The sequence below is a fragment of the Colletotrichum lupini genome, chromosome 4, assembly GCF_023278565.1.
Source record: "Colletotrichum lupini chromosome 4, complete sequence".
Taxonomy (NCBI): domain Eukaryota; kingdom Fungi; phylum Ascomycota; class Sordariomycetes; order Glomerellales; family Glomerellaceae; genus Colletotrichum; species Colletotrichum lupini.
In genome coordinates, this window is record NC_064677.1 from 1,853,222 (window position 1) to 1,880,741 (window position 27,520).

Genomic DNA, 27,520 nt, shown 5'->3' on the forward strand with positions numbered 1-27,520 from the left:
ACTACTACTCTCGTTTTTATTATTTTTAATAATTACTACTACCTTTCTAAATTATTAATTATCATACTTACTAAGATCCTCTTTTTTATTTAGTATAAAAAAGTAGGTTTTAGTAGTTCTTTTTAATAATAGTAGCGATAAACGTTTATATTATTATAAGAAGATATAGTAATTAGTCTTAGGATCTTTATTAATTACCGATTTCTGCTATTCCGTATACTTTTAGCCTCCTAAGCCTCGTACTCTTTATAATCTCTAAATAGCTTCTTTCCCTAACCTACCTCTTTTAGGGTAGTATTTTATAAAAATAGTTAAAAATAGATACTATGCGGCTTATAAAAGAGCTATATAGGCTATTAAGAACTATATAGGCTATTAAGTATAGTTAACGAAGTTAAGCCCTCTTTTTTATAAAATTATAGATTTTAAAGACTTACTAAAAATACCTACTTATTACTTATACGCAGTAGGGTTAAATACTTTAAAGATCTTATTTTTTATGGCCTCTTAGTACTCTATTTTATATTTTTTAAGTAGTCTTTTTTATAACTTAATTATAGTTAAGTAATTATCGTTTATTAGTAATCCTTTTTATTACTTAGTTAATTTTTTAAAATTAGTAATTTCGCGCCGGGAGCTAATATAAAAAGAAGCCCTTAAGTAGCTCTCTAAAAAATTCTTTTTTTTTCTTTAAATCCTTATCTTTTTAGCCTTTTTTTAAACTAATAATAACTTTAATAAGAGGTTATAGGACTATTTTAGAGTAGCCGCCTTCTTCTTAAGTTAATCTCTAAGATCTATAATACTCTTAATTTAATATTATTAAGATTTCTAAATCCCCTCTTCCCTTATTAAACCGTCCCTTATATTATATTTTTAAATAATACCTAAGGGGTAGTTAAAAGAGTTATAAAGAGGTTATTTAGATCGCGGGCTTAAGGTTATACTTATAAAATCCTCGTAATAATAGACTTTTTTATATATTATAAATCTCTTAGTTTAATAATTCTTATAAAGTTACCTTCGCTACTAAGTAAGAATATTTATATTTAAAGATCCCCTTTTTTAATTACGCAGTGCTCTTTTATATTATATTATTAAGCTTATTTATTATACTAATTAATTAGGTAGGTAGTCGTTACGTAGGTATTTTTTTTTATTAATTTAACTAGTTAATTTCTAATTATAGGCTAGTTATAAAAAAGTCGTTTAGTAAAATAGTTACTCGGGGTAACGATAAAAGGCTAGTTACTTAAGTAGTTTTATTAATTAACGTATTTTAACGTAATAAATATTAACCTCTCGTAAGTAGTAAAGGGCTATAATTACTCGATTTTATATAGTATTCGAAAATCGCCTCCTTTTTTATTTATTTTCGTAAGGTTAATTAGTATAAATCTCCTATCCCGTACGGTATTAAAAAGTTATCTTTTTTATATAATAAGATACTTTATCGATCTACAATAATAGAATTTAATTACTAATTAGTGTTAGTATCCCTATTATAGGGTAGTTAGTTCGAACCGTAGTTAACGAAGAGATTAATTAAACTATATAAATATTTACGTAGTAGGTATAAAAAGGAGGTTCTAACCGTAGGTTAGGCTGGCTACGATAATCGTAAATAGGGCCCCTAATTGGCCCCTGCGCAGTCGGCTGTATGCCGCGGTTGAATTAGACTTCTAATCCGATAATTCCTAGAGCTCTCGCATCAGAATCCTCCGGCATAGACCGCCACGACGCTAAGACAGATATCCTCACAGCTTCCATTTGATCACTTTGGAGCGAAAGATAACAACGTCTTGGCGGGTTGGTATACAGGGCATAAAGTCTAATCTTTTGTTCAACGTTCTCTCTTGGCGAGAGCGACTACCACTCGGATCCATGAGAACCTGGGAAGGAAGGAGTTCCATCTCTCTCCCAGCTTCACATCAAATCCCTCAAGTGATGACGGTCTCCTTGCATCTGGTACCTCTTGGTCAATCATACTGACTTGGCTACCTTACTCTCCGGCACTGACTCGTTCATCACGATTCCTTAGACAAATGCATATGCACACTCCATGCCGTCGTCCACTTTCAGCTCTCAACGTCCTGCAAGGGCGTTCGGCTGCTCGGCACCCTCCGATTTCATCCTCGGATACATCATACCGACGGCAGGTCCCCTCTTGTGTGTATGCTCTGTTTGAGAGGCCAAGATACAGATCGATCTCACATCTCAGAAGATATACGACTTTGGGTAAGGGCAGATACCTCACGTGAAAGGCGCGCCTCGGGGATCTGAATGTTGAAGACAAACAGGCCTTGTCCAACGACTAATTACGTCCCACGACCGAGCGATATAGTCAGGGCTCCCAGCTCCTCGGGATCTGGAAAGTCGGGGGTATATACTTGCCAGAAGAGAGCTGAAGACGGAAAGCAATCCCGATTCACATTTGCCCTTTGGAATTGGGGGGAAGGGAGGGAGAGGAGGCAGGCAGCTGGAAACTCGACAACGGCACAAGATCCGAGCCCACCGGCCAGCTTACCATCGGAGTCTCCTTCCATAGACCTTCTTCATGCACTTCTAGCTAACCATGGCGTCTCTGAATCGACGGTGATAGGGAGTCATCTACACTACCTACTGCGTAAATGAAGAGCCGATAACGTCGTGCCCGCTTTGCCGCATCAAGCGCCCGATCCTTTAAAAGTCTCTGGTCGCACAAAGCAGATGATCCAGTGGGTTGCCGAAAAAATTCCTATGGTGTGTTCGTGGCGGTCACTCAAAGGGCAGCGGCGGCGGCGGCGTGCGGCGGCGGTGTTGCCCACCTTTTCCCCCTCCCCTCCTTTTTTCCTCACCCATAAGCCCATTGCAAGTTCTAATCCCTGGCTTTTTTTTTTCTGCGCTCCTGCGCGTCAGCTTTTTGTCAGTTTTGTGCTGTGCTGGGATAGGACAGCCTTCTTGGTGCGTTCGGTAAACGCGAAGAAGAAACAAGTCCGTCGCACACACACGCATACGTATACACACACGCATTGGTCCACCCTCCGCTTGATAGAGCTGTAGCTGGGTATGGTTCTTGATGATTTACATCAAAAGACGTGCTTGGATCGGCGGTGAGAGTAAGAGGCACAACATCGACGACGCCCGAGGTTTACGGGGATTTCCCGACCTTGGCTGTGCCGCTTAGGGTCTGAAAAAGAGATTCGTCTCCAAAAATTTGGGCCTGCCTTTGCGGCCATGTCAGCAAAGTGTGCCTATTACGCTACACTACTCTGCGCCAACAGCAATTTGAATTCGTCAGACGTGCGGTTCACGGTAGGTGTTCAGGCAGGAGTGGGCCAGTTTATACGGCCACCGTTATGTACGCCTCAGGTAAGTTCATCTCCATACAAGACCACTTAGATGGCGGGAGTTGTAAGCTGTAGGGCGTTGAAGCTCGTCGAGTTGATACGGATACAAATCCTAGTGTAATCATGGTCAGCTTCCCGGGGATAAACGGCGTTGAATCGACTTCTTTACCTTGCTTTGCGCCGGATACTATATCAGGCTGCGCGGAAGCTGGGCATGTTTACTCGTTACTCGGCAACTTTAGGCGAGAGGGGGCGATTGCTTAACAAGATAAATTTACTAAGCCTTTTCTGGGTGTGATCCAACGTGCATTTCTGACACCAAAAAAGACGGTACCTGTGACCAGGGATCTGGGGAACCAGGGTGGTCGGCTGGTTATCATTTGCCAACTTGCCATATTGCTCGAAGGGACTGGTTGGGCCGTGAAACGGAGACAACCCCGCTGACATGACCGGGATGCCGGACGCTAAAGGAGTTGTCGGTTTGGCTCGGCTGCTCCCGGTCAACAATCCACCGAGTTTCTCTCCCCCCTTGAGCTCCTTAGTCGAAGGAAGTCAAGGGAGCATGGAGGAGTCTGCAGTTTTGCATACCCTAGGTCCGGGGACTATGCAATGGAAGCCGGAGGGTCTGTGTGTTGGAATATGTCGGACCATTGAGTCCTCTCTTCCTTCAGCTGGCCTTGAGTTCGAGGGTTAATCTATTCAAGACAAGTTTCCCCGGTATTCGGTCTGCGTGATCGACGGTGCCAATACCATGATCCTATGGCGCAGCGTACCGATGGGACGTGCATGGCACGATTGGAAGCGACATGTTTCGTGATCGTCAGTTGGGCGTCAATGGCCTCTTACTCATTGCGGGTGACAATGTGAAGATCAGAATCATGCTTCAAAAGCTGCCCAAAAGGCGTCTGATCGGCACCGGTGATATGAGCTCTTATCGGTGTGTTCAACTCGATACTCGGAATGCCCTCTGACTGAGATTGTGCCTCTGTTGACATCGAAATGGTCAAGAGGAAGTCTTGGGGCTGGGCGGACCGTCTTCATCGGGATAGTCGGAACAAGGCCAAAAGTTGCGAATGAACCAATTAGCTGTTCAACGTGCTTGAACAGTCCGACGTGCCTTGTGCTCTTGGACCCTTTTACTGTCGTCAAGCTTCATGCATATGTAGCCCATCAAAGACTCAGAAGGAAGATCGCGCTACACGCGTGTCTTTGATCTCAATGTAACAATGGATAAAACGTGGCGCGGGGAATGTGAGTTTGTGGAGGGTGGTAAATGGATGTTCGACTTGAGCAGAGCCGAAAAGGAGCATCTAGATCCGAAGGGATGGCCATGATAGGTGCCACGAGTGCTCATGATGTGCCAGTGTCAGACATGGTCAGCAAGCCAAGAAGCGCGATTGGGCACTCTGCTGACAATTGAAAAGTCCTCTGTCTGAAGTCGCATTGAAAAAAAGGTCACACCGTTGCTGAATTTAGGAACTCTTGCTGATATTAATACGCAGTATCTCGAGCAGCAGTTCCTCGATTTCGATACGCGTTGGTGGCTGGTGCCGATTTGACTATCCAGGCCTCCTTCAATACGAGCCAATACGAGCTGCTAATGTTTCATCAGCTTGGGTCGACAATGGATTGAGTCCATCGTTGTAGGTGGAAAATAGTTTCGGGATTTGAAATCCTCCGGTCTGTAATCTTGCGCCGAGGATTTCCAATGACTGCTGAGTAACGTCTGCAAATCTTGTGAAGCGTGGGATACCGCGTCCTGGTGTAGCGTTTGCTGGCCGATGGGATTCAAAGACGTAACTTAAACCTTTCGCCAAACTTCCTTGTACCGCGCCCATTGTCGGAAACCTTTCCAGCCAAATTAGTAGGACGCTTTCTCGCACAATCATCGCACTTACCCAGAGATTGGAAACCGTCGTCCCCTCCCTTCATGCCGTCGATGAACAGTTGTCGCATGCCTTGCTCAGCCAACAACTTGACACACATATCGAGCAGCCTGATCATCACAGAGTCCCGGCTGTTCACCATTTCGGGATGGTCATCTGAAACAAGAGTCAGCAGGAAAATCCACTAGATATGTTCAGCGTGACTACAAACCTATGATGCAAATGCAGGTAACTCCCCCCGCATCCGCGCCAATGGCTTTCGCCCACGGCAGGTCGTTGCCGGCTGGACTCCCAGAATTGGGAATATAGGTCAAAGCAACAGCTACGATAGTGTCACCTTCCAGACCGAGGACGACATCCTCAATGTGAGGTGTGCCGTCCAGGTTGCAGTATTGGTCGTACCATCCCATATTATCTTTGCGAGCCACGTCTCGACTGACAATTGCTAGAACCTGGTGATACTCCATCATGTCGCATCGCCTGAAAGTCAGTCCAGCTGACGAAAAGCTCTTTGCAGGCATGTCTTCGAATTTGAGGAGCCAGTCTGAGACCTCCTGTCCTTGGCCAGGCTGGAACCCATCCATATTCCAGCCTCGTCGTGAAAACCAGTCTCGTGAGAAGAAATCAGACGGCACGCCGTACAAGAGACGCGGAAAGGCTGATCCAAGTTGCAGCCTGTTGACGCCTCGGGTTCTCTGGAGCTGTTTAAGGGCATAGTTATGTAGTGTTAATCCGACACCTCTTCCGCGATATGAGTTCTTGACAATCAATACGGCGACCGAGCCGAGCAAATTCTCTTGCCCCCCATCTGGATACGTGGTAAATGTAGCGCAGAAGCCCACAATCTGCTTGTTTTCTGGTTCGCGCACGACATAGTGCCTGGAAAAGCCATCTCTCTGGAGGAGCAGGACAAGCTGGTACTGCGGAAGATGAAATTTGGGTGGAAGGCATTCCGTCCACAACTGATGGATAGGGCCCATGTCTATACCGCAGACTTCGACATCCCAAGTTCTTGGGGCGATGATGAGGTTTTGTACGGGAACTGAGCTGATGGTAGGTGGACGAACGTCGTCAAAGATGATGGAAGCAGCAGCTTCTAGCTCAGATGGCGAGTAGCCTGTGATTTGCACAAGCGTAGCAAAGTGGTCAACGTGGAGGTTCTGGATTTGGAGGTTGCAGCAAGCTACTATGATCTGCGGTCGCTCGTCTGCCATTGTTCGTGCGGCATCGGCCAAGTCGATTTGCGAGACATCATCGTCTACATGAGCTCCAGAGATGACAAAGACGATTGCTTTTGCCCTTTTGATGAACTCGTAGTGAACGTTGGTGATGCCGCCTCTTTTCGTATATGGCACATGGCGGACCAATGAGTGCCGCGAAGCAATGGCACGGCCCAACGGTTCGAAGGGATCCTTGTCGTTGTCTGCGAATCTATTGTGAGGAACAACAACAGGCGTGAGCAGGACGATTATGTCGTCCTCCGATAGAATTCTTTTCAGGGGGATACAGTCTTGTCGGTCCCATAGTAACATGGTTGGGGTAGTTTGTGTAGACTTTGGGCTTTTCTTAGACGTGACATGGTGATCGATCTGCATTTCCGGGGAATACCTCATGGCGGAGATGGTCAGTTGCGGTCTCTTCAGCTCATCCCTATGTCAAGTCAGCGCGCGGTTACACAGATTAGCGCCGTGTAAGGTGAGTAAGCGTCAGATGGGAAGCGGTGGCTTTTTGGACTTACTAGGCCCGTGTAAGAGGAATTCCGTGCGAACGGCATGAGACGACTCGTTTGCTGCTCGTCCCGTCGCCAGGTCCACTCTGCCACGATGCTACGAGCCAGCGCACGACAGCTGCGGCTATTGGCGATGGGCCGACCCAGAAGCGCAATCGTCTGCTGGCCCAGTGTCTAGCTGGTCAAAGAGATTTTGTTGAGTAGAGAAGATTTGAGTGATGGGCCAGATGTAAGACGATAAGCACTAGGGCACGTCAAGGCGAAAAAGACGTGAGCTGGAATGGTTCGGTGTGTTCTCTGCGTTGCTAGAACAACAGAAGAGACCAGGATAAATGTCGAAAGTAGATAAGATTGAGGAATATATCCTCGACTGTTCGATGTTGTCGCGAAGCGCTGACTATTGTTGTCATTCAACTTGCTCAAGGAGACTAAACGTCAATCAACTCGATGGCACCTGGCACCTGGGCAAGCAAGTCTTGAGGGAATAACCAGACTAAATGTTAGAAGACACATATTTACAAACGTGAGGATTGGTTACACATACCTCAAAGGGCTGGGAGCAGGGCCGCGTCTAAGAGGACGATAGACTCGACAGAGATCTTTAACTTGATAGGTGTGGGAGGAAGTGCATGAGGGCAGTAGAGAGAGTGGGGTGTGCAGCAGAGGCGACCGGCCGAGGGCACGACCAGGCCGAAGGGACAGCACAACACAGCCAGTCAGCCGGATCTCCTACAAAGATGGGGACAGATGGGCAACATGGAGGGGGAAATCTTGAAAGAGGATATGCATGGAGGCATCATCAGCAGATGCATAACTTGAGAATGGGTATGTCAGAACGAGTAGGACACGAGGTGAAAGACGCCCAGCGGTCAAGGTCGAGGGCCCTCCAAGATTCCTCACCGTGGGTGGTGGGTCTTTGTAGCAGGTTACCAAATCAAGGGCTCTGTGGTTCCTGGTCTGGGGGACACTCGTCTGACTGATGCAATAACCAAGTTGGTTGTACGGATAGAGAGAGGTGTGCACGCGTGCGTACGTGTGTGTGTGTGTACCCATGGAATGAAGAATGGTGGGAGGGAGGGAAGGATGAATGGACGGATGGATCCAATGTAACCGGCGCGGTACGGAGCGGTAATACGTCCGTCACCCTTAGCTTACTAGGTACTCTGGATGAAGTTGCTCTTGGATCATGGATGGAAGGGGGGATAACGGAGCGTTGACGGACGGATCTTTTACCTCGATGTGCTGACCACCAACCGAGCCTTGCAAGTGCCACTTAGCAACATGAGGGTTATTAGAAAAGGTTACACAACGCTGCTGCAGACGAAATTGGCGTCCGGCATGCGGCGTGCGGCGCGCGGCGTATAGTGACCACCACCTCGAGGTAAGGTATCCCGTAAGGTGAGGTGAGATGGGCACTGCGGTAAGCAGACGCCACTACACATGACGGCCGAAAGGTGACACAGAGCCAAGCCCATGCTGCGATAGATTGGACCTCAAGGCACACTACGCTGTCATGGAAGGTCGCAAAGCCCCCACGGCAGCGGGTGAAGGTGGTCCAGTCTGCCAAGGAGAGAAGTCAAGACGGAACAATATTAGCTATCGGTGTATGCGGTCTGCCTCGATCATTCGTCCAGGTAAAGTCGCCGCTACTAGTGGAAGCCCGCTTGCGGCTTGCTATCGTCGCCTGTCATCCGTGGCCATGGTTTTGGAGCTCCCAACCAACAAGTGCCCTGGACAGGCCCGCTGAAAGGAGAAGGTCCCAGGAAATATAGGAGGCTTGCGTAGTTCTAGCAGGGCCGGCTTTGGGGGGGGTTTGTGTGCTTGTCGGGGTGTGAAAAATAGGGTTTACCGGGAGAATCCTACCGACGAAAAGGGACGACGAAAAGGCGGCACAAACAGGGGAGATGCCCATGCCCAGGTTCATTCGGTCCTCTCTCGGCTGTGGAGACATCGGGCCGCGACTGATAATGATATGTGAGGTACAGAGCGAGAAATCCGAAAGACACATGGCGAGCAGAGTCGTCGCTCGGATGATTTGATCAAACGAGGGAGAGACGTTACATAACTGGGAAGAGTTGTAAGGCCCGGACACGGTCAGTCTGTCCTGACCTCTGGTCTGTAGGCAGTGTTGATGCGGACCTGGAACGATGTCAGTGACCAGACCAAAGTGCAGTGAGGAGTCATGAGACCTGAATCGACACCTCGGCCACCGTAGTCTTGAACAAAACATGCGGTCAGAAGTGGAGGCGACAATGACCTCGCGCACCAAGGTGGAGGTTTGTAAGAAGCACTGGACCTCGGAGAAGGATGTGACGGGGCCAGAGAACAGAAGGATTCTTGCGAGGTATTTGCGTAACCAGTTTGTGGAACAGCAGGTAAAAGATGGCACTACTGCGTAGATTATGTTAGGGATGAGGCGCTTCTGACGCCTCGGTCAGCGAGCTTGGCCAGATGAGGGCAATATTGGAGCCAGTTGTATTTCTGTAGGATGCGACTGTTGGAGGTTGCAGGTTGTTTCGAAGCAACCCTGTCATTGAGAGGCAGCTACCTACGCAGTAACGCAGTAGTTGTCCAAGGTAAGGCAAGGTAAGCAGTGTTGGTGTTACGGTGAGAGACGTTGGCGAAGGCAAGGTAAGCAACTAAGGTAGCCGTGGGTAGTAGGCGCGAGGTCAGAGGTTACGCAGGAACTTGGCGGGACGGAGCGTCGGGATGGCGGTATACAACGGTGAGCACGGGCGTCTCTGGAACGGGTATGCAGTACAGAAACGTTCGCACCTACGGTACCTTAGTACTTGAGGTAGGCACCTAACGGTCCAGGATGTCATCGGTCGATAGGTACGTCTCTTCGTGCCGTAGTCGTACCTTTTCTTTCCGTAAAGTACATCACATAAGGTACCTTGGCCTCTAAGACTTTTGACCGGTTCGTCGCATTATCTCACGTTCGCCTCGGGCTTTCCCTGACGAAAAGAACAGACTCTTTCGTCTCCATGCCAAAAGACGGAAAGCCATGTCGAGATACCCTGCCATACATGGGCATCATGCGCCCTACTGTGTAAGCAAATCCACTTTAATATCTTCCTACCTTACTGGGGGCCGTGCTACTCTCCTCTCTCCAAGCGCAGGCGTAACCAGTTGCAGGTCACGGTTGCAGCAAATGATACTTTCAAGTTGCCTTGTGTAACCCCAAACAAGACCATGAATATCCCTCTTCCTTCCCTTTTGCTACTACCGTGCATGTGTACCTGCCTCTTGTCGACAGTTCCTACCCGAACCCCGTAGCCGCGACGTAAAAGCTAGGAGCAGGCCGGGTAGAAGCGACATCATTCGCAACCCGAGCCGGATCGTCTTCGTCATCTTTTTCCATGAACCTGCTGCAAGCCCGCGACTCTCGACTCTTTGGATGACTGCACCTCATATCTCACATCAGTCCCCCCGCTATGGACCCCAGAGACCAAATGAGCGGCAGCCATGACAGCCAAGACGGCATATGCGCCGCTTACGGTCCGGAAGGTTTGCCACGACGTTAATGGCCAGCAATTGGATACCCCCAACCAGACCGGTGAGCATCTTTTGCAACTGCTCAGGCTTGCCCGTTTGCTGTTCCCCGCCGCCCACAGAGACGAAATTTTGGGGTCCAAATCACCAAAGGCCGTATTCGTACCGGAGCAGATATCCATCAATCAGCACGGGGGCAAATTTCAACTGTGGTCAGATTCTCAGGTCATGGCATGCCTTCTCTGCATGCTCTTCATTTACCCGCAGGACCTAGACAGCGGTGCAACAACACAGGGGCTCTCGCCTGGCCTCATCGCCCGGCCTCGCCCAACCCTTCACCGAGGCGTGCTGCTGCTGATGCCTCCCTGTCCCGCGCACATTCGCGCTCCTTACGGACACTGCTGACCGAAAGCCCGCCCCCACATCGAATCCGACACCTTGTAAGGAGTCAAAGACAGCTCTGCTGCTCCGGTTCTGGGCCTGCATCTGTTTTAGCGAATTGCTGAGGATGGAGCTTGCTCCGGCAAGTGACCCCGGACGCTGGGCGCCGAAGAACGGACCCATACCGGCTCTATACAGCCAATAAGGGAATGGACCCACAAAATGACAAGGTCCGAGTGCACGGTGCAGTTTTCCCGGTCTGGACGCACTCACCTTGATCTTCACCCCGCGACGCGTCTGCCACTCTCATTCACCGTTCTGGACAGCTCGGGCCTGCCAAACCATGCTGCGACTTGACGACGCTTGACCCGCCTGCCTCATCTAATGTCGCCACACTGTATCCATCCATTGGAAATTCGGCACAAACAGAGTGTCGCAATTTCAAGACGCCGACATACCTGGTAGAATGGCTTCGCCCACCAACGATACGTCTATGAACATAGACGTTGACCTTGACGTTGACCTCCTGATTGGCGATGTTGTGGAGGGTGAGTAACCCCCCTCACATGTGCAAGCCGTGTATAGGCCCAAGTCTAATTCGTACAGCTTCCAAACTGCCTGCAAAACGGCGGGCGACCAGCATCAAGCCTACTGTTGAGAAGGTCGCATCATCCGCATTTGAAAATGGCCTTCTTCCCGACTCCTTGAGCGAACTCATTGACCTACTCACGAGGCCAAACCTGTTGGATCAGGCAAGCTTGAATACAATACTCAAGAATCTTTACCCCGCTACTCGGCTATCCAGTGATGTCGTCCTGAGGGTTGTGGGATGCCTCGGCCATGGGGAACTGAAGCCTTCCCTGGTTCTGCAGTCGAACATTCTGAAATGGCTAATCATGGCATACCATGTCATCGAAAAACCTGCCATCTTGTCGCAAGCCTACGCTGTTTTGTTCAACTTGCTAGATACGGCAGCCATTCGGTGCGGAATTGTCTTCTGTTGCGAACGGAAAAGGGGCTAACACGACTCCAGACCGCAACTTTGCCATCTACTCGCCTTGATCACACGCAGAAAACACGTCCGGCCTTTTAGGATCCAAGCTGTGTAAGTTGGTCCCTCTGCAATCGCAGGTGGTTCTCGGCGCTAATGGCACATCTCAGCCTCAACCTCTCCAGACAAACAGGGAATGACCCAGCATTGACAGGGCTCCTCCGGGTCTTCAAAGACTACTATCCTGAAATCATCGTCAGCGATGCCTTGAGGGGCAGGGCCTCGGCATTCAAGGTGAGAGGTGCCACGGCATTCAAAAGGTATTCGTACTGATTTGGTAGCACCCCGACGTGGAATGGCGCGAAAGGTTGAACCAGATCCAACATGACCATTCTCAACGGACTGCCGAAGCAGCCAGTCAGCCTCGGAACGGCTTCAGCGTCAACCATCAGGCTTTACGGGCCCGCGGCAATAAGTCCTCCAATCTCCCTCCAGTCTATACTTCAGAAGCCACAGAGGTAAGCGTTCGGAAGAAACACAGCCAGATAATGATGTGCCTGGCTAACAAGTACAAAAGACCTCCGTCACTCTAGAAGAGATTGATAGCGCCGATCGTCTTGCTCAGACAGTCGAGAAGATTGAGCTACCCAACCAGCTTGCGGCTGTACTAGCGGATCCCCTCTTGCAAAAATTCGTTGCCCTGAAAAAGGATGATGCTGCTTCAAAGCGCGTGGTTCATTGGATCGATGCCGTGCTCGAAGACGTGCTCAACGGTCATGCCGATGACAAGTCGTTCGCGGAGACGATGGAAATGCTGGAGGAATACGTGGCTCGCGTTAAAGTAAGTGTGGCAACCGGCCTTGGTTGAGTCTCGCTGACTGTGTAGGAAACTCCACTGGTCGTCTTGCAATTTTTGACGAAATTATTCACGACATGGAACGGCGTTGATGCTCGGGATTCCATCCTAGGCATCCTCCAGTACGCGCCTCTCGTGGTGTTTGATGGCAAGCGTTTCAACCTCGTTTTCTTCATCAACTTTGCTGACTGTGTAACAGAGCTGTACAATGTAATTCTGAAGCCACTAGAGGGGTGCCTCCCTCCAACGGCCGAGTCGCAGCTAGCACTGCTCAAACTTTACCAAAACCTCCTCCGCCGCTGGACCTTTGTTCTCAACTCGCTTGACCAAGTACCCAAAGATGCCCCCGTCAATGCCTTTTTCGCAGTCATGGAGCACGCAAGCATCATCGCCCTCAACATTGTCCAAGCTTCCCCCAGCGCGGCTGTCCACGGCGGTGTCCTCGACCTGTATGAACAGGCTGCCGCCAGCATCTCTGACCCTACACTTCAACCTCTCCTCCGCATTGCCAATCCGCCCGCGCAGCTCATCTACCTCCTCTTCTTCAGCCGCTCCCTAGCAAACGTGTCGCGCCTGTGCACCGTCCTCGCCATATACAAGAAGGGCTTCGAGATGGCCATGTCCAGGCGACAGCCGACAACGTATGCCCCGAGCTACGTGAACCATTTCAACGGGTACCTCATGGACATTTGCAACTGCCTCTGGCGCGGCAAGGCTTTCAACGATGGCGATAAGAACGCTCTCGGCTGCCTTAGCGCGGGCCCCGTCACACAGCGGCTGCGCAGATATGTCGAAGACCTGGGTATGGACCTTGCGCTCCCGACGCTGTTTGGGTTCTCCTACTCGCCGCTTTTGAGCTTGCAGGCCATTGAGTGTATCCGCGAGCTGGAGGATCGTGAGCTAGCTGCGAACGAGGACGCCATCTCTACACGGCACGCGGGGCCGGTGACGTCAAACAGTTTAGCAAGGTTGGCAGACGCAAGGGGGTTGCGCATCACTTGGTCCGAGTATAGGATCATTGTTCTGCGGGCATTGGAGAGCAAGGGGTTGGGCGGTATCCCGTCGTTGATGAAGAATACCATGAAGGTCCTCATGAGCTCCAAGAGTACCACATAGAGATACCATGTTGCCATGACACGGCTCGGCTCATGCCGGCAACAGGCTCGGAACATCTGCATTTATGATACCCCCTTTTCGGAGATGAGTAGCGCAGTTTTAAAGTAGATGTCTCTCTGACATTCTATTGCATGACTTGTTCATATCTGTCTAGTTGAGTCGACAGCTGATCCACCTTCCAAACGTCACGCCTCCCTTTTTGGTTGAAGACATAGGGTATCTCTGAAGCCGTGGAAATCCTAAAAGAAAATAAGTCCATGAGGACTGTGCCCGTCCCCTCGTTGAAGAGGTCTACTACATGACCAAACGCCGTCACCGAGCGAGGCCGGTTGAGAGTGCCCCCTTTTGTCCCCCCGCCCCTTCGTCTGTATCATGACCTTTGTGCCTTTCTCTGTATGCCGTGGTCTAAGTTGAAAGACACACCGATGCGGTTATCGACCCCCTTGGTCGCTGCATCACAATGTTGAAAGCCAAAAACGCACAAACGCCGTCCCTAATGCAGTTGAGTGCCGTAGACGCCGTTCTCTCTAGCAAAATGCAGACAGAAATCTTGAAAAACAACCCAAATTGTTGAATCACGCCAATCACGAGCCAAACCCCCTCCGCTGCTCCAAACTCTCGTCAAAACATGAATAGGCTTATTTCAGCTTGTCAGACTCGTCGCCGTAGCCTCCAACGCCGCCAGTCGCGTACGTCTTGCCCTCAGGCGCGACCCTCGCCTGCGATCTCGGGCCGCGGTCCTTGAGATCCTTGCGCAGCCAGCCGAGGACCAGCTCGCCGAGGGTGCTGTTGCCCGTGGAGCCGTCGAGGCCCTCGATGAACTTGTCGGCCGTGTCCCACTCGCGGACGGTGCCGAGGTGCATGTGGACCAAGTGCGTCGGCCAGCCGGCGAGGTTGTCGAGGATGTGCGTCGCGTAGACAATAGTGCAGTCGCGGATCTCCGTCTCGCGGCGCAGCCAGGCGAGGAACTCGGCACGGCTGAGGACGTCGAGGTCGACGGTGATCTCGTCGAGCAGGAGGATGGTCCAGGGCCGGATGAGGCCCATGGCGAGCTGGACGCGGCGGCGCTCGCCGTCCGAGACGGCGTGCATGCGCCAGGCGGTGTCGATGTCGAGGACACTGACGAGCTCGTCGCGGCGGTCCGGGTAGGCGTCGCCGCCGACCGACCTCAGGAGCTCGAGGACGCCAATGTCGGTGCGGACGATGGGGTTGAGGACCCATTCGAGGCCGAGGTAGGTGACGCCCTCGAGGCCGTCCTTGAAGGGGTCGATGCCCGCGATGGAGATGCCGCCCTGCGGGGCGAGGCGCTTGCCGGCGAGGAGGCGGAGGAGGGTGGTCTTGCCTGCGCCGTTGGCGCCGATGAGCAGGGTGCGGGAGCGGGAGGGGACGGAGAGGGAGATATTCTTGAGGCCGGAGCTCGAGTCTTGGAAGTTGTAGCTAAGGTTTGTCACCTCGATCGTGGGCGATTTTTGGGCCATTATGAAGGTTTGTGTTGGTAAAGCTGTCGACAGCGAAATCTAAGGAGTATGAAAGTGAAGAACGGCAGAGAAAAGAGCACGAGTTTGGTCGTGAGAAGCTAAGAAATATTCAGAGAGGAAGGGAGGGAGGTGTGAAGCAAGGGCAAAAAAGTAGGCGATGCATCATTCACACCGCCCACAAACTAAAGGCGTCATGACCTGACCCTCCGGCGATACTACGGGAAGACGGAGACCGAGGGGCCCAGAATCCAAGTGTCTTAACACTTTACCGCGCATTGGATTAGCAACCAAGTTAACCAAAGCCTGGCGGGATGGCGGGGGAGGGAGGGAAAAAAAAAAGTGCCCCTCATTCTCATTCCAGAAGGGCGAATGATGACACACACAGGGAGTACCTTAGGTACCTTACGTAGAGAGCAAGGGAACCCCGCCATCCAATTGACTTTCAGGTTGGTCGAACCACTGGACGGACGGAGGGCACAGTCCCTGAACCGTCTCTCCGGGCCGCTCCAAGCACCGGGGCGGGGCTCTCCCCCGGGGAGCAAGCCACAGCCAGAACAGCCCAAGGTGCCTTACAGGGAAGCAACCCCTCCCAACCACAATTAACGCCAAAATTCGCGACTTTTGCCAGCCCAGAGTCCTCCGACGCGTCTGATGTGCGCATTCAATTCACATCCCGGCTTCACACATCCACCACGCCGATTGACACTACGCAAAAGCTCTTTGCTACTCAGTCACATCACATCTACCGTCAGCAAAAGTCGAGAGAAACACAACTCATCTGCTGCAATGGTCACCCTCGAAGAAGCCACCGCGCTTCTCCAAAAGCCAGCGTGTGTTCCTGTTGATCTATAAACCCAGAAGCTCGCTAACCAGCTTCCTTGAACCACAGCGACGCAACATCGTCCTCGTCGAATCTCGTCCGCGCACCGTCATCCTACAAACCCCTCCGCACTTTTGACCTCCCCAAAGACCGCTCGTACCAGCAGCAGTATGCCGACGTCTATTTCCTCCGCCTCACCTCCATCCGGCCCGCCGTCGACGCAGTCGCAGCCGAGGCCTGGGACGGTACCGTCATAGGCGGCGAGGAGGCCCGCCATGTCAACCGTGTTCTCGACGTCCGCCAGGGCGAGCTGTGCTGGGTGACGGGGACGGTCTACATGGACATGGCATTGAAGCCCAATATCTTGGAGGACGTTTCCAAGGATGTACGTCCCATGGTTTCTCTTCTGCCACTCCCTTTTCAAGCTGTTTTCAAAGTCTCGCAAAGTCCCGGACTAACGAAGAAACACAGCGTTGGATCTCTGCTCCCATCTCCACGGACCGCTACTACTCGGACGAAGACAAGGACACAATCATGCTCGAAGACGACTCGGGCCGCATCCGCCTCGTCGGCGACATCCTCAAGTCCATCCACCTCGTCACGGGCACAATCATTGGCGTAATGGGCTCCGAAAACGCAAACGGCGAGCTCGAAGTCATCGACGTAAAGTTCCCCGACATCGCGCCCCAACCAACCCGCTGGACCCTCGCAAACGACCCCTCAGAAGACCACGACATGTCTGGCACACCGTCCCAAAAACGACCCTCCTCCAAGATCGCCATCGTCTCGGGCCTCTCCTTCTCAGGCACAGACGCCTCCTACGCCCTCGAACTCTCCCTCCTCCAAGAATACCTCCTGGGCGAAGCCCTCTCCCCAGCAACCCAATCCGAGCTCACCTCCATTTCCCGCCTCATCATCGCAGGAAACTCCATCGACAGCACCACCGCCGCCACGGCCGACACAACCACAACCACATCCGCAACCAACGGAAGCAGCAAAGCCTCGTCCACCGTCAAAAAATACGGTTACGACGCGAGCGCCTACAACCCGCTCCCGAGCCAGCTCTTTGACGACTTCCTCGCCGACCTCCTCCCCTCCCTCCCCGTCACCCTCATGCCGGGCACCCAGGACCCGGCCAACGCGAGCTACCCGCAGCAGCCGATCCACGCCGCCATGTTCCCGCGCTCGCGGCCCTACTGCGCCGCGCCCGACGCCGAGGAACCCGGCTGGCTCGACACCACGACGAACCCCTGGGAGGGCGAGGTCGACGGCTGGAGGGTTCTCGGCACGGGCGGGCAAAACGTCGACGACGTCTTCAAGTACGTCGACAGCGACGACCGGCTCGGCATGATGGAGGCCATGTGCAGGTGGCGGTGCAGTGCGCCGACTGCGCCGGATACGCTTTGTGAGTTTTGCCCCTTGACTTATCCCCTTATCTGGGGATGACCACTTGACTAATTGCGATCATTCCAGGGGCCTATCCCTTCCAAGACGACGACCCGTTCGTCATGAAGAATGCGCCGCACCTCTTCTTCGTCGGCTGCCAGCCCGAGTTCTCGACAAAGGTCATTGAGGGCGGCGACGGGCAGCAGGTCCGGTTGATTACGGTGCCGTCCTTTGCAGAGACCAAGGAGCTGGTGTTGGTGGACACGGAGACGTTGGAGGTTTCAAAGGTCAAGATCACAACGACTTCAGCAGCGGCATCATGATGGAGAAGAGAGAGAGAGAGAGAGAAAGAGAGCTGGGAACGGCTGTGGAGGAGAGCATATAAAAAGGTTTATGATTTGATATACCCCCACCCTCGAGCTATGAAGAAAAATGTAAACATCTCCATCATGGAGCAGATGTTCTGAGTTAATGGCTTCCAATTTTTTAAGGTCTAAAGATGAAATTCAACGCTGTGTAGGGTGCTCCATGAACCAATCGCCCGCTCAAAAGGGGCCGCAGGAAACGTCCCTATGCATCTGCGAATCCGGAGAAGAGACCAAATGCTACCGTCTCTCCCAAGCCAGCATCCAGATCCTCGTACGCCGACGAAGAAACGCACCTAACCGCAAAGCGAAGCAAAACCAAGAACCCAAAGCAAACCCCATTCCCAAATGCAAACCCACGCAATCAAAAAGTCCCATCCTGAAAGAGAAGAGAATCCTCCCAATCCTCATAGCAATAATCCTCTTCATCATCACCAAACTCGTCCTGCTGACGGCGCTTAAACTGCCCGTTCGTGGCCTCCCAAATCTTGCGGATCGCAGCCGGCAACGAGTCGAGCTTCTTCTGCGCCTCGCCCGCCTTGGCGCTGCGGTACGACTGCATGACCCGGTCGTCGCGCCACAGGTCCTTCTCGCCGCGTTTAGCGCGACGGATGTTGGCCGCGTACTTCATGTTGAGGACGATTTTCCCTTGGCCTAATGGTCCTTTTCCAGGGCAATCACCTCCATCGCCACCGCTACCATCACCATCACCGCCGCTGCTGCTACCGACGCTGACGCCCGTATTGACGAGAATCTCGATAAACTGACACGGCAAGCCGCGGAGCGTGCGGACGACCTCGGAGGATCGCTCGAAAAAGTCGAGAAACGAGACGTCACCCGTGCGCGGGTCGCGCTGGGGCGTGATGTCGATGGTGAGGGTGTGGATGCGCGGGCGGATGGGCCGCAGGCCGCGGAAGACGTTGATGGCGTTGGCCATGCTGAGGCGGTAGGGCGCGTTGGCGCGGTTGGCCTCGGCGACGATCATGAGCTTGCGGAACTTGTGGCCGAAGCGGCGGATGTCAATGTCGGCTGCCGTGTGGCCGTCAGCCAAGAACGACGACGACGAGGGTCTGTTGGTGACGACATCGTCTTCGTCAGAGTACTCGTCCGCGCTGTCTGCCTCGTAGTCGGAGAGGGCGTCGTTGTCGGTGGCAAGCGGGTGTTGGACCACGATCTCGTTCTCGCCCTGCGCGTTAAGGGCGGGAAGTTCGGCGGCGTCGCGGAGGAGGTAGAGGAACGTGTTTTCGCCGTAGAGGGTGTTGAGAGCCTCCTTTCTGACTTGGCGGCATGTTCGAATGAGGTCGGTGCGGATGCCTACTCTGTTCCGGGGGTAGACTGCGGACCAGCCCTGGTGGACTCGGATGGGCTCGTCGGCGACTAGGATGTACTTGTAGATATCCTCTCTGATCTCGAGGGGAATTCGGAGAAAGGGGCAAGTGCGGCTCTTGGGCTGCGGCTCTGGCTCCGACTCCGGGGTGGCTGTTCTTGATAAGATGCCACTGTAGCGGCCTGAACTGGGTCTCGCCTGCCAGCTTCCAGGACGAACTACCTCTTTACCCTTGTTGCGAGGGATCGTGGACTTATTCTTCGGATCAGACCGAGAAGATTGAGACTGGAGAGGAGGAGACATCAAAGGAGCGCCCCAAGTGAAATGGGCCGTTGACTTCCTCGCAAAGGTTGCTCCATAATCACGCGGCGGGGGCCTCTCACGAACGGCATGGTAATCGTGAGCATTGGTGTTGCCGCCAGTTCTGCGTCGTTTGCTGGGTTGGATCGTGCCGTCGTCATTGCTGTCTTCTTCGACAACGACAATGGACCGCTTGTGGCCTGCGATGACGATTGTAGTCTCATCTGGCTTGGGAGTCTTTGACTTTTTGGCTGAGGCGCGTTTCCTCTGTTTCTTCTTCGAAGACGCGGCCTTGGATGTCTTGCTTCGAGGTGCGCTTGTAGTGGCCGGCTTCTTGACCAGACCGGAACTCTTGGCCACGCGGGAGACCTTGGATGGAGGCATACTGCAACTGATAGTGGGATCGGGACTGACTGTGTCTGAAGTCGAATTCAGCGCTCCCGCAACCGGCGAGAGAATAAATACTTTAGATATATAGGCGTATGTCTGTGTAAGATTTCGTAGCAAATGACTTGAAGTTGTAAGAGTTCCCGTCAGTGCTACTTTAGTCAGTAAATGGTAAAGCTTACAACCCGCTGGCCCAATATCAAAGCATGCTTACCTTCCTTATTAGATTGTGCTTTGATCAAATCTTCAACCTGTTGTAGGATGAAGTGCCCGATAGGCAAGTCTCGTTGTCTTCAAAGCATAAAGAGGAAGAAAAGTCAACGGATAAATCAGAACGAGGGGCAAGAGCTACGAAGACTCTTGCTTCCTTTGAGACGATGGTTCCTTGAGGTAGTGAAGGGTGGGTAAAAGAGACTTGGAGGTTGCAATTATGCCTTCGTGAAGAATAAAGCCTCGCAAGGTAGCAACGAAGCAAAAGATTGTGGAAAGCTAATCTGTCTTGATTAGTGTGTGCTGCCCGTTGCTTTGATTCTCAGCCTTGGTCGGCGATTTGCTTATTGTCGTATGCCTCGTCGGCTGGAATACTTGGGAAAGAAGTTTGTGACGATAGAAGAGGAACTATTGTGGTGGAATGATATTGCGGTGAAATAATTGAGGCGCTAATGAGGTGTTGGTGGTGAAATAGAGCTGGAGGACAAACTCGTGAGATAAGCACTTGATGTCTTTTATATTGCCCTGGGAGGAAGGAAAGAGGGATCGTCCAATGCGCAGAAAATGAAGAGGGAAGGGGTACCTTTTGGAATGCCCGGGAAGAGCTCCCCTGAATTTGTTCTTGGGGGGGCAATGGAATCAATGTCAACGATTTCTGTAGAGATACCTGGGTATGAGGCAGTTGCAGATGGGTATACCATCACAGGATGAGGAATTTAGTCTTGCGAAATGAATTATTGTCAAAGGATAGAGAGGATTTTGATCATCTGAAGCCAATAAGATTCCTAAGTAAAGAGACTCTAGAGGGTCAAAAAGAGTTCACCCCCCGGTGTTGAACTGGGGCTACATCTCTTGGTGCTCATGCTGGGAATCGAACTTGGAGCCTGTCGTCGAGTAGGCTGTGGGCGTAATTGCTGATTGTTGACCTTGAACCACTCCACCACCCATCCCAGTTTGACCTGACCTCCCGACCTAGAGAGGCGCCTGCTGGTTGGTGACAGGAATGGACTGAAGGGGGTATATGAAGGCATACTCCTGTGTATTCAGACAAGTGTATGCCTTACGTATCAAGCAAGATGGAGCTCGGGAAAGTGCTAAGCAGGTACAAGGGGGGACAATAATTCTAGTCAATGTTGCATCCTCTCAAACTATCAATCTTGACAAGAACTCTGGCTTCATGATCATGATGACGAGAGAGCCTGTTTCTGTTTTTATATTCATGAGACTCTAACTCAGTTTTTGTCGGTTTCACAGCGTCGGGGATTCCAATGCCCCCCAAAATCCTTTCTATGCTGCCCTCTCTTCCCGGCGCCTCTCCTCAGACACAGCCGGTACTATTTCAGGATGGCAAAATGACTTTTTAGAACACGCCTAGCAACGGCATTCCTTTGATTTGCGTACCAAGGATTACATAGTCCTCAAAATGACGGCCTGGAGGTCGGCTCCGTTGCTGTCGCCATGTCCGGAGGCCGGGCATGTTAAAGTGCCCCGGCTCGGCTTCTGGCCACCGATCGGCAAAGCTCCCGGTTGCCGTCGGATCCCTGTTCCGGCCCCGTGCAGCCGTGCACCCGCATCCGCAAGTGAGCCCTTTACTTGACTCAATGCAGTAACTTGACACTCTTAGTCGGGCCAGCGCTCCATGGCAAGTTATCGAGAAGCTTCTTTACCGGCGGTCATCAACTTATACAAAAAACCCAACACATGAATGAGGTTGTTTCTCAACGTTACTAGAATCGCACGAATTGGCTTATTCACTACGCACTTGACGCTGATTGAGATATATTATTTGAGCGCTCTGAATCTTAGAGACCAAGTTTCTCGCAGCAGGTACCCGTGGCTTTAATTCTTCATTTTTCCATCTCACCAACATTGTCGAGATCTGGGCTTTAATTTCTCAGAGTTCAAGGCCCATCGAAAAAGGAACTTGTGTGTGTACCCACATGCGACTCCGACTTTGTCAAACTGTCCTCGGAGTGAATCCCACCGGCTAACTCTATTCAGTTCACACCAGAGAAAAAGCCTCCATCACCAAGCCTCCAGCTTCGTCAAATCGGTCACAATGGGTTCCCTCGGTCCAGACGCCAAGAAGCCGTGGATCCAAACACCATGCATCGCATCAGCTACTCTGTCTCGCGCAGCAGGATGGTCAGTCTTCCCATGACACCTGCCTACCTGAACCCCGTCAACTGACACCACCCAGCAACATCTACCTCAAACTTGAAAACCTCCAACCCTCAGGCTCCTTCAAGTCCCGCGGCGTAGGCAACCTCATGGTCCGCGCCGCCGCCGACGCGCCCGCCGACCAAGAATCCCACTTCTACTGCTCCTCGGGCGGCAACGCCGGCCTCGCCTGCGCGACCTCGCCTGCGCGACCTCGGCCATCGCCCTCAACCGCAACGCCACCATCGTCGTGCCCATGACCACCTCCCCGCTCATGATCTCCAAGCTGCGCCTCCTCGGCGCCGACGTCCGCCAGATCGGCGCAAACTGGGCCGAGGCGGACGCCCACCTCCGCGAGGTGATGCTCGCCAACGACCCGGCGGGCGTGTACGTGCCCCCCTTTGACCATCCGCACGTCTGGGACGGCGCGGCCACTATTGCCGATGAGCTCGTCGCGGAGTTGGCATCATCGTCGCCGGGGAACGAGGTCGAAGTCAACGGGATTGTGTGCTCCGTCGGCGGCGGCGGGTTACTAGCCGGTCTCGCGCAGGGCGTCGCGCAGAACCAGTGGCCAGGGAAGGAACCGCGGCTGATGGCCGTGGAGACGGTTGGCGCGGACAGCCTCAACGCCAGCGTGCTCGCCGGTGAGCACGTCACGCTGCCAGGGATCAAGTCCATTGCGGGATCGCTGGGTGCGGTGCGCGTTGCGGCGAGGGCGTGGGAGGTGGCGAGGGATACGCCCGGGTTCCAGAGCGTGACGGTCACGGATGCCGAGGCGGCGCTGGCGTGTGTGCGCTTTGTGGATGACGCGCAGCTGGTGGTTGAGGTTGCTTGTGGTGCGACAGTTGCGACGGCGTACAACGGTGCGCTTAGGAAGCATTTCGGTGCGGGCATGTCGGACGAGGAGTGGGCGAAGCAGAACATTGTGCTTATTGTGTGTGGCGGTTCGAATGTGACTATGGAGATGTTGAACGAATACCGTTCAAAATATGGCAATGCTTCATGAAATCATCGCATCGGTACTTGGGAACAGGCAGCATAAAAGAAGGCATCAGCTTGGGCATGCCCCGAGGATAGACTCTGTCCGGCGGATTTGAGGCGAGACCTTAGAAGACACGAGAACGGGACAAGACTAGACATACATGGTTGTAGACAGCTGCCGGGTCATATTCCTCGGCATCAAACCCCCTATCTAGAATACGAGACCTCACGATACTCATCCGCAGCCTTCATGCCAGCAGAAGAGGCCACAAACTCATCCATGTCCCCGAGAACCATCTGAATCTCGCCAAAGTAATTCACCTCCCCCTTCTGCACGAACCCCAGCCGCCGAAATAGCGCAATGCTCGCGGCATTGCCTTCCTTAATCTTCACCATCAAACCCTTCAGCTGCGCCGCCTTCTTGGTCGTTCCCTTGCCCCCCTCCCCTCCATGAACATACTCCTCGAGGATCTGCGCCTTGTTCCGGTGAATGTACGTCAACAGCGTCGTCACGGCGGCATGGCCGATACCCCTGCCGCGGTGCTCCTTGGACGCTACCATGACGTCCACCTCGCCGACGTACAACCCTTCGTTTGCCGCGGCGGCCTGGCCTTCTGCATCTTCGTCGTCATCGTCGTCGTAGGGATAGGTGAAGAAGTTGATGTCACCAATCATCCGTTCCGAAGCATCAACCTCGCCCGCTTGCACGGTCTCGGTCGACGCCGTCGTCGACGACGAGTCGAGAGGCTGGCAGATGATAAAGGTGAGTTTGTCGTGAGAGGTGCGCCACGACTGCTGGTTCTCGTACTCCTCTTCCAACGTGAGCGGCTCCGACGCTGTGGCTTCCTGGATATCCTGTATGGTAGGAATCGCGCAGTTAGTCTTATATCCCACCCGTCTGCACCATGAATCTGTATCATCACTGGATGACTTCAACGTAAGTGCACTTGTTTGCGGGCTACTGGGCTGACCGGATCACTCATCCACTCATGATATCGTTCCACATGTCTTGCCTCGTAGGGGACGAGAGTCACCCTCGGCGTCACGATGGCTGTTCCGCATGTAAGCGCACATTATCACCCCAAAACAGATCGCGCCACATCTCCGTCTCTGTCTCTCGAGAACAGAAGTGGCGCGCGGGTGCGGTAGGTACATGCCTGTATGCTCATTCAACCTCATTGTGCACTTTGCATAAGTCTTGCTTTCCGTCCTTCACAAGTTCACAACTGCAGCACTCCGTATCCGTAGTTGCTGTCCCTCTCACAGGTTCCACTCCGAAAAGCCAAAACGCCGCCCCGCCGTCTCGCCCACAACAAAGCTCCTCTTCTCTCCTGCAGGCGTCCGAAAAGAGGGGAATGAAGACCTAGTCCAAGGGTACCTGCGGCTAAGACAAGTGTACGATGTGGTCAAGGATGGAGTTCTGGCCCAGAGAGCCCACAGTTCACAAGCTCCCAGCTAAGTCAACGTGCCAGAGTGGTTAATGGGCTGCCCTGCTACGGATCCATCAGGACTTGTCCTGTTCCAGCAGTTGAGGCAGTGGCTTCGGTCGCGCAAGTTCGAATCTTGTCGTTGACGGTGTTCTCTTTTTTTCTCGGTCCCAAGAGTTCCCAAGACTTTCGAGGCGAGTGGACATGTGCGAGTTGGAGAGTGAATACTTTTGTGCTGGAGTTGTAGATGCGAAAGCTTGGGGGGAGGGAGCTCACAACCCGGCCCCACTCTGGATAGCTCATCCATGCCTAGGTAGGTGCCACGTAGAACCAAACAGCAAACACAACAACCATTCGGTAGTTTTTTGAATGAGAAAAAGTTGGGAAAAAGAAAATTTGATCATCGGCAACCACGATAGAAACGAAAGATTGTACTAAGAGCAAAAAAAACGCTAACGCGTCAAGGACAGGATTCGAACCTGCGCGACCGAAGCCACTGCCTAATCTGGAATCAAGGTTTGATAGCAGGGCAGCCCATTAACCACTCTGGCACCTTGACTAGTGACTTGCTGTTGAAATGCCAATTCCTTCATCGCATTGAGTAGCGCCTCATTCCAAGAGCACGCAAACAACGCTGTCTCGACCTCACCTTACAGCTTGCCCTCACAAGCCGATCTCTTCGAGGCATCTTAGATGGACCCTGCAGCAATTGGATCATCTTCCGGAACAAGCCCTCGAATCGCACTCCAGCTAAACCAGGCCCTTGAACCTTCGTTTCGTGTGCTTACACAATATCTATACACCATCTTACAAGCGGCATCAACAGCGGAGATAGTACACATATTTACACGGGGCAAAAGCCCACTTCTTGATCACTTCCCAACCCGACTTCTCCCCACTCAATTCTCAGCCGGCTGGGGAGGGAACAAGCTGTTGAACTCGCCGGGACGTCCCAAGTCAACCGCAGGCGTGCCATACGCCAAGTCCTTGCCAAACACCGCATCCTCAAAGCGGCGCTTGCCAGCCTCGACGCCCATCATGTCAAGCAGCATACCCATCTTGGTCGGCATCACCGGCTGCAGGAGGATGCCGGCGGAGCGGACGGCTTCCGACGCGTAGTAGATCACCTCGTGCTTAGCGGCCTGGGCCTCGGGATCCGTCGAGTTGGCCAGCTTCCACGGTTCCGCGGCGGAGATGTACTTGTTTGCCTGGACACGTCGAGTCAGTATTAAATCATACAAGTTAGCCCCGGTGCATGTAGGCTTGTCCATACCTCGGACAGAACGTGGAGAACGCTCCGGATGGCGGCGTTGGGATTCAGCTCGTCCATGTGCTGCGCCATGGACTGCGCCATCCCGTCAACCAACACCTTCAACTCCTCGCTGCCTTGAACCTTGTGGCTCGTCGGCGCGCTGCTCTTCTCCGCCGCCCACACCACCGAATCTCGAAGCTTCCACTTCTTGCTCTTAGCCACGCGGTTCATCAGGTTCCCCACCGTCGACTGCAAGTCCTTCTGATACCTGGCAATGACGAGCGAGTTCTCATAGTCCGCATCCTTCTCGATCCCGCCGTCCCGCATCATAAAGTACCGCATCGTGTCCAGACCCCACCGGTCGATCGCGAAGAACGGGTTCACCACGTTGCCCAGCGACTTGGACATCTTCTTCTTCCCCAGCGTCCAGTGCGCGTGGCTGAGAAGCTGCTTCGGCAGCGGCAGGTCCAGCGCCATCAGCAGCGCCGGCCAGTACACCCCGTGGAACCGCACGATATCCTTGCCAATGACCTGCACGTCCGCCGGCCACCCGCCCTCGTGCTCGCGGCCGGGCCGCCAACCCGGGAAACCGGCTTTCGTAAGGTAGTTGATGAGCGCGTCGACCCAGACGTAAATCGTCTGCGTCGGGTCGTCCGGCACCCGCACGCCCCAGTCCAGCCTCTGCACCGGCCGCGAGATGGACAGGTCCTCGAGGTTGTTGGACACCCACGCCACCACCTCCTTCTGCCGCGCCCTCGGCACGATCCAGTCCGGGTTCGCCTCGTAGAACGCGAGCAGCCTCTCCTTGAGCGCCGTCATGCGGAAGTGGTAGTTCTTCTCCTCGATCCACTCCACCTCGTTCCCGGACTCCACGGCCGCCATGATGGTCCGCCCCGTCTGCGGCTCGACCCGCCGCTCAATCTCGTTGTTGCCGTAGAAACACTCGTCGCTGACGCAGTACCACCCTTCGTGCTTGGATTCGTAAATGTATCCCTTTTCCTTGAGCAGGTGCCAAAAGTGCTGCACCGCCTCCTTGTGGTCCTGGTCCGTCGTGCGGATGAAGTGGTCGTTGGCCATACCGATGGCCTTTGCCAAGTCCCGAAACTTCTCGGCCGTCGTGTCGCAGAACTCCTTGGCCGGCACGCCTTGCTTCGCCGCCGCCTGTTGGACCTTGGAACCGTGCTCGTCCGTGCCGGTGCAGAGGATCGCGGTCCGGCCCTTGAGGACTTGCCAGCGCTTCAGGACGTCTGCCAGGAGCATCGAGTACATGTGGCCGACGTGTGGTGCTGTTGAGTCGAAATGTTAGCTTGGGCCTGATAGAGGGCCCCATGGGAATTGCACATACATGCATTGACGTAAAAGATGGGCGTCGTCACGTAGTACGGCTTGTCGCCCTTGCTGTCGGAGCTCGCGAAACGGCGTCGCGATGTCTGCCCGTGGGTGCACGAGGGGCAGACCCAGGGCGATCGCATCGCCGGGACATGGCGGCGATTGCGGAACGCCGAAGCTGTCGATAGCCTTGCTGGTCTCATTGAACCTGTTGTTGTCGAGCTTACCGCTTAAGAAGCGTGCCGTCAACAGCGGAGATGGGCAGGTTGCGTGATGAATCGAAAGCTTGCAATGTTCCTCGCTCCAAATGCACCG

At 53.1% G+C, this 27,520-nt stretch overlaps 10 protein-coding genes and 2 non-coding genes across 12 annotated transcripts; 5 read left to right on the plus strand and 7 right to left on the minus strand.

Moving 5' to 3' along the window:
* Window positions 1–4,171: 4,171 nt before the first annotated feature.
* CLUP02_07686 (acetyltransferase) lies at window positions 4,172–6,747 on the minus strand (the record flags this gene model as incomplete). Its single annotated transcript, XM_049286679.1, has 3 exons — window positions 4,172–4,314; window positions 5,228–5,371; window positions 5,427–6,747. 3 exons carry the CDS (start codon window positions 6,745–6,747, stop codon window positions 4,172–4,174), a joined length of 1,608 nt encoding a protein of 535 aa, XP_049143822.1.
* A 1,884-nt stretch (window positions 6,748–8,631) lies between these two features.
* CLUP02_07687 (uncharacterized protein) lies at window positions 8,632–8,952 on the minus strand (the record flags this gene model as incomplete). The annotated part of the gene is made up of 1 exon (XM_049286680.1): window positions 8,632–8,952. The coding sequence occupies one exon, from the start codon at window positions 8,950–8,952 to the stop codon at window positions 8,632–8,634; it is 321 nt and encodes a 106-aa protein (XP_049143823.1).
* Window positions 8,953–10,412: 1,460 nt separating this feature from the next.
* CLUP02_07688 (uncharacterized protein) lies at window positions 10,413–10,844 on the plus strand (the record flags this gene model as incomplete). Its single annotated transcript, XM_049286681.1, has 1 exon — window positions 10,413–10,844. One exon carries the CDS (start codon window positions 10,413–10,415, stop codon window positions 10,842–10,844), a length of 432 nt encoding a protein of 143 aa, XP_049143824.1.
* Window positions 10,845–11,313: 469 nt separating this feature from the next.
* Window positions 11,314–13,783, plus strand: CLUP02_07689 (uncharacterized protein; the record flags this gene model as incomplete). The annotated part of the gene is made up of 7 exons (XM_049286682.1): window positions 11,314–11,368; window positions 11,427–11,802; window positions 11,893–11,925; window positions 11,997–12,105; window positions 12,153–12,329; window positions 12,389–12,652; window positions 12,698–13,783. 7 exons carry the CDS (start codon window positions 11,314–11,316, stop codon window positions 13,781–13,783), a joined length of 2,100 nt encoding a protein of 699 aa, XP_049143825.1.
* A 638-nt stretch (window positions 13,784–14,421) lies between these two features.
* CLUP02_07690 (ABC transporter) lies at window positions 14,422–15,261 on the minus strand (the record flags this gene model as incomplete). The annotated part of the gene is made up of 1 exon (XM_049286683.1): window positions 14,422–15,261. One exon carries the CDS (start codon window positions 15,259–15,261, stop codon window positions 14,422–14,424), a length of 840 nt encoding a protein of 279 aa, XP_049143826.1.
* A 786-nt stretch (window positions 15,262–16,047) lies between these two features.
* CLUP02_07691 (DNA polymerase alpha/epsilon subunit B) lies at window positions 16,048–17,790 on the plus strand (the record flags this gene model as incomplete). The annotated part of the gene is made up of 4 exons (XM_049286684.1): window positions 16,048–16,091; window positions 16,151–16,466; window positions 16,553–17,486; window positions 17,555–17,790. The coding sequence occupies 4 exons, from the start codon at window positions 16,048–16,050 to the stop codon at window positions 17,788–17,790; spliced, it is 1,530 nt and encodes a 509-aa protein (XP_049143827.1).
* A 406-nt stretch (window positions 17,791–18,196) lies between these two features.
* Window positions 18,197–19,843, minus strand: CLUP02_07692 (uncharacterized protein; the record flags this gene model as incomplete). Its single annotated transcript, XM_049286685.1, has 1 exon — window positions 18,197–19,843. One exon carries the CDS (start codon window positions 19,841–19,843, stop codon window positions 18,197–18,199), a length of 1,647 nt encoding a protein of 548 aa, XP_049143828.1.
* Window positions 19,844–22,115: 2,272 nt separating this feature from the next.
* On the plus strand, window positions 22,116–23,222 carry CLUP02_07693 (pyridoxal-phosphate dependent enzyme; the record flags this gene model as incomplete). Its single annotated transcript, XM_049286686.1, has 2 exons — window positions 22,116–22,201; window positions 22,295–23,222. The coding sequence occupies 2 exons, from the start codon at window positions 22,116–22,118 to the stop codon at window positions 23,220–23,222; spliced, it is 1,014 nt and encodes a 337-aa protein (XP_049143829.1).
* A 182-nt stretch (window positions 23,223–23,404) lies between these two features.
* CLUP02_07694 (N-acetyltransferase) lies at window positions 23,405–24,299 on the minus strand (the record flags this gene model as incomplete). The annotated part of the gene is made up of 2 exons (XM_049286687.1): window positions 23,405–24,052; window positions 24,270–24,299. 2 exons carry the CDS (start codon window positions 24,297–24,299, stop codon window positions 23,405–23,407), a joined length of 678 nt encoding a protein of 225 aa, XP_049143830.1.
* A 357-nt stretch (window positions 24,300–24,656) lies between these two features.
* CLUP02_tRNA114 lies at window positions 24,657–24,772 on the plus strand. The gene has a single exon. It is a non-coding gene; the product is annotated as a tRNA-Ser (tRNA).
* A 310-nt stretch (window positions 24,773–25,082) lies between these two features.
* On the minus strand, window positions 25,083–25,183 carry CLUP02_tRNA138. The gene has a single exon. It is a non-coding gene; the product is annotated as a tRNA-Ser (tRNA).
* Window positions 25,184–25,523: 340 nt separating this feature from the next.
* Window positions 25,524–27,408, minus strand: CLUP02_07695 (methionyl-tRNA synthetase; the record flags this gene model as incomplete). The annotated part of the gene is made up of 3 exons (XM_049286688.1): window positions 25,524–25,832; window positions 25,898–27,162; window positions 27,222–27,408. The coding sequence occupies 3 exons, from the start codon at window positions 27,406–27,408 to the stop codon at window positions 25,524–25,526; spliced, it is 1,761 nt and encodes a 586-aa protein (XP_049143831.1).
* Between the last annotated feature and the right edge of the window lie 112 nt (window positions 27,409–27,520).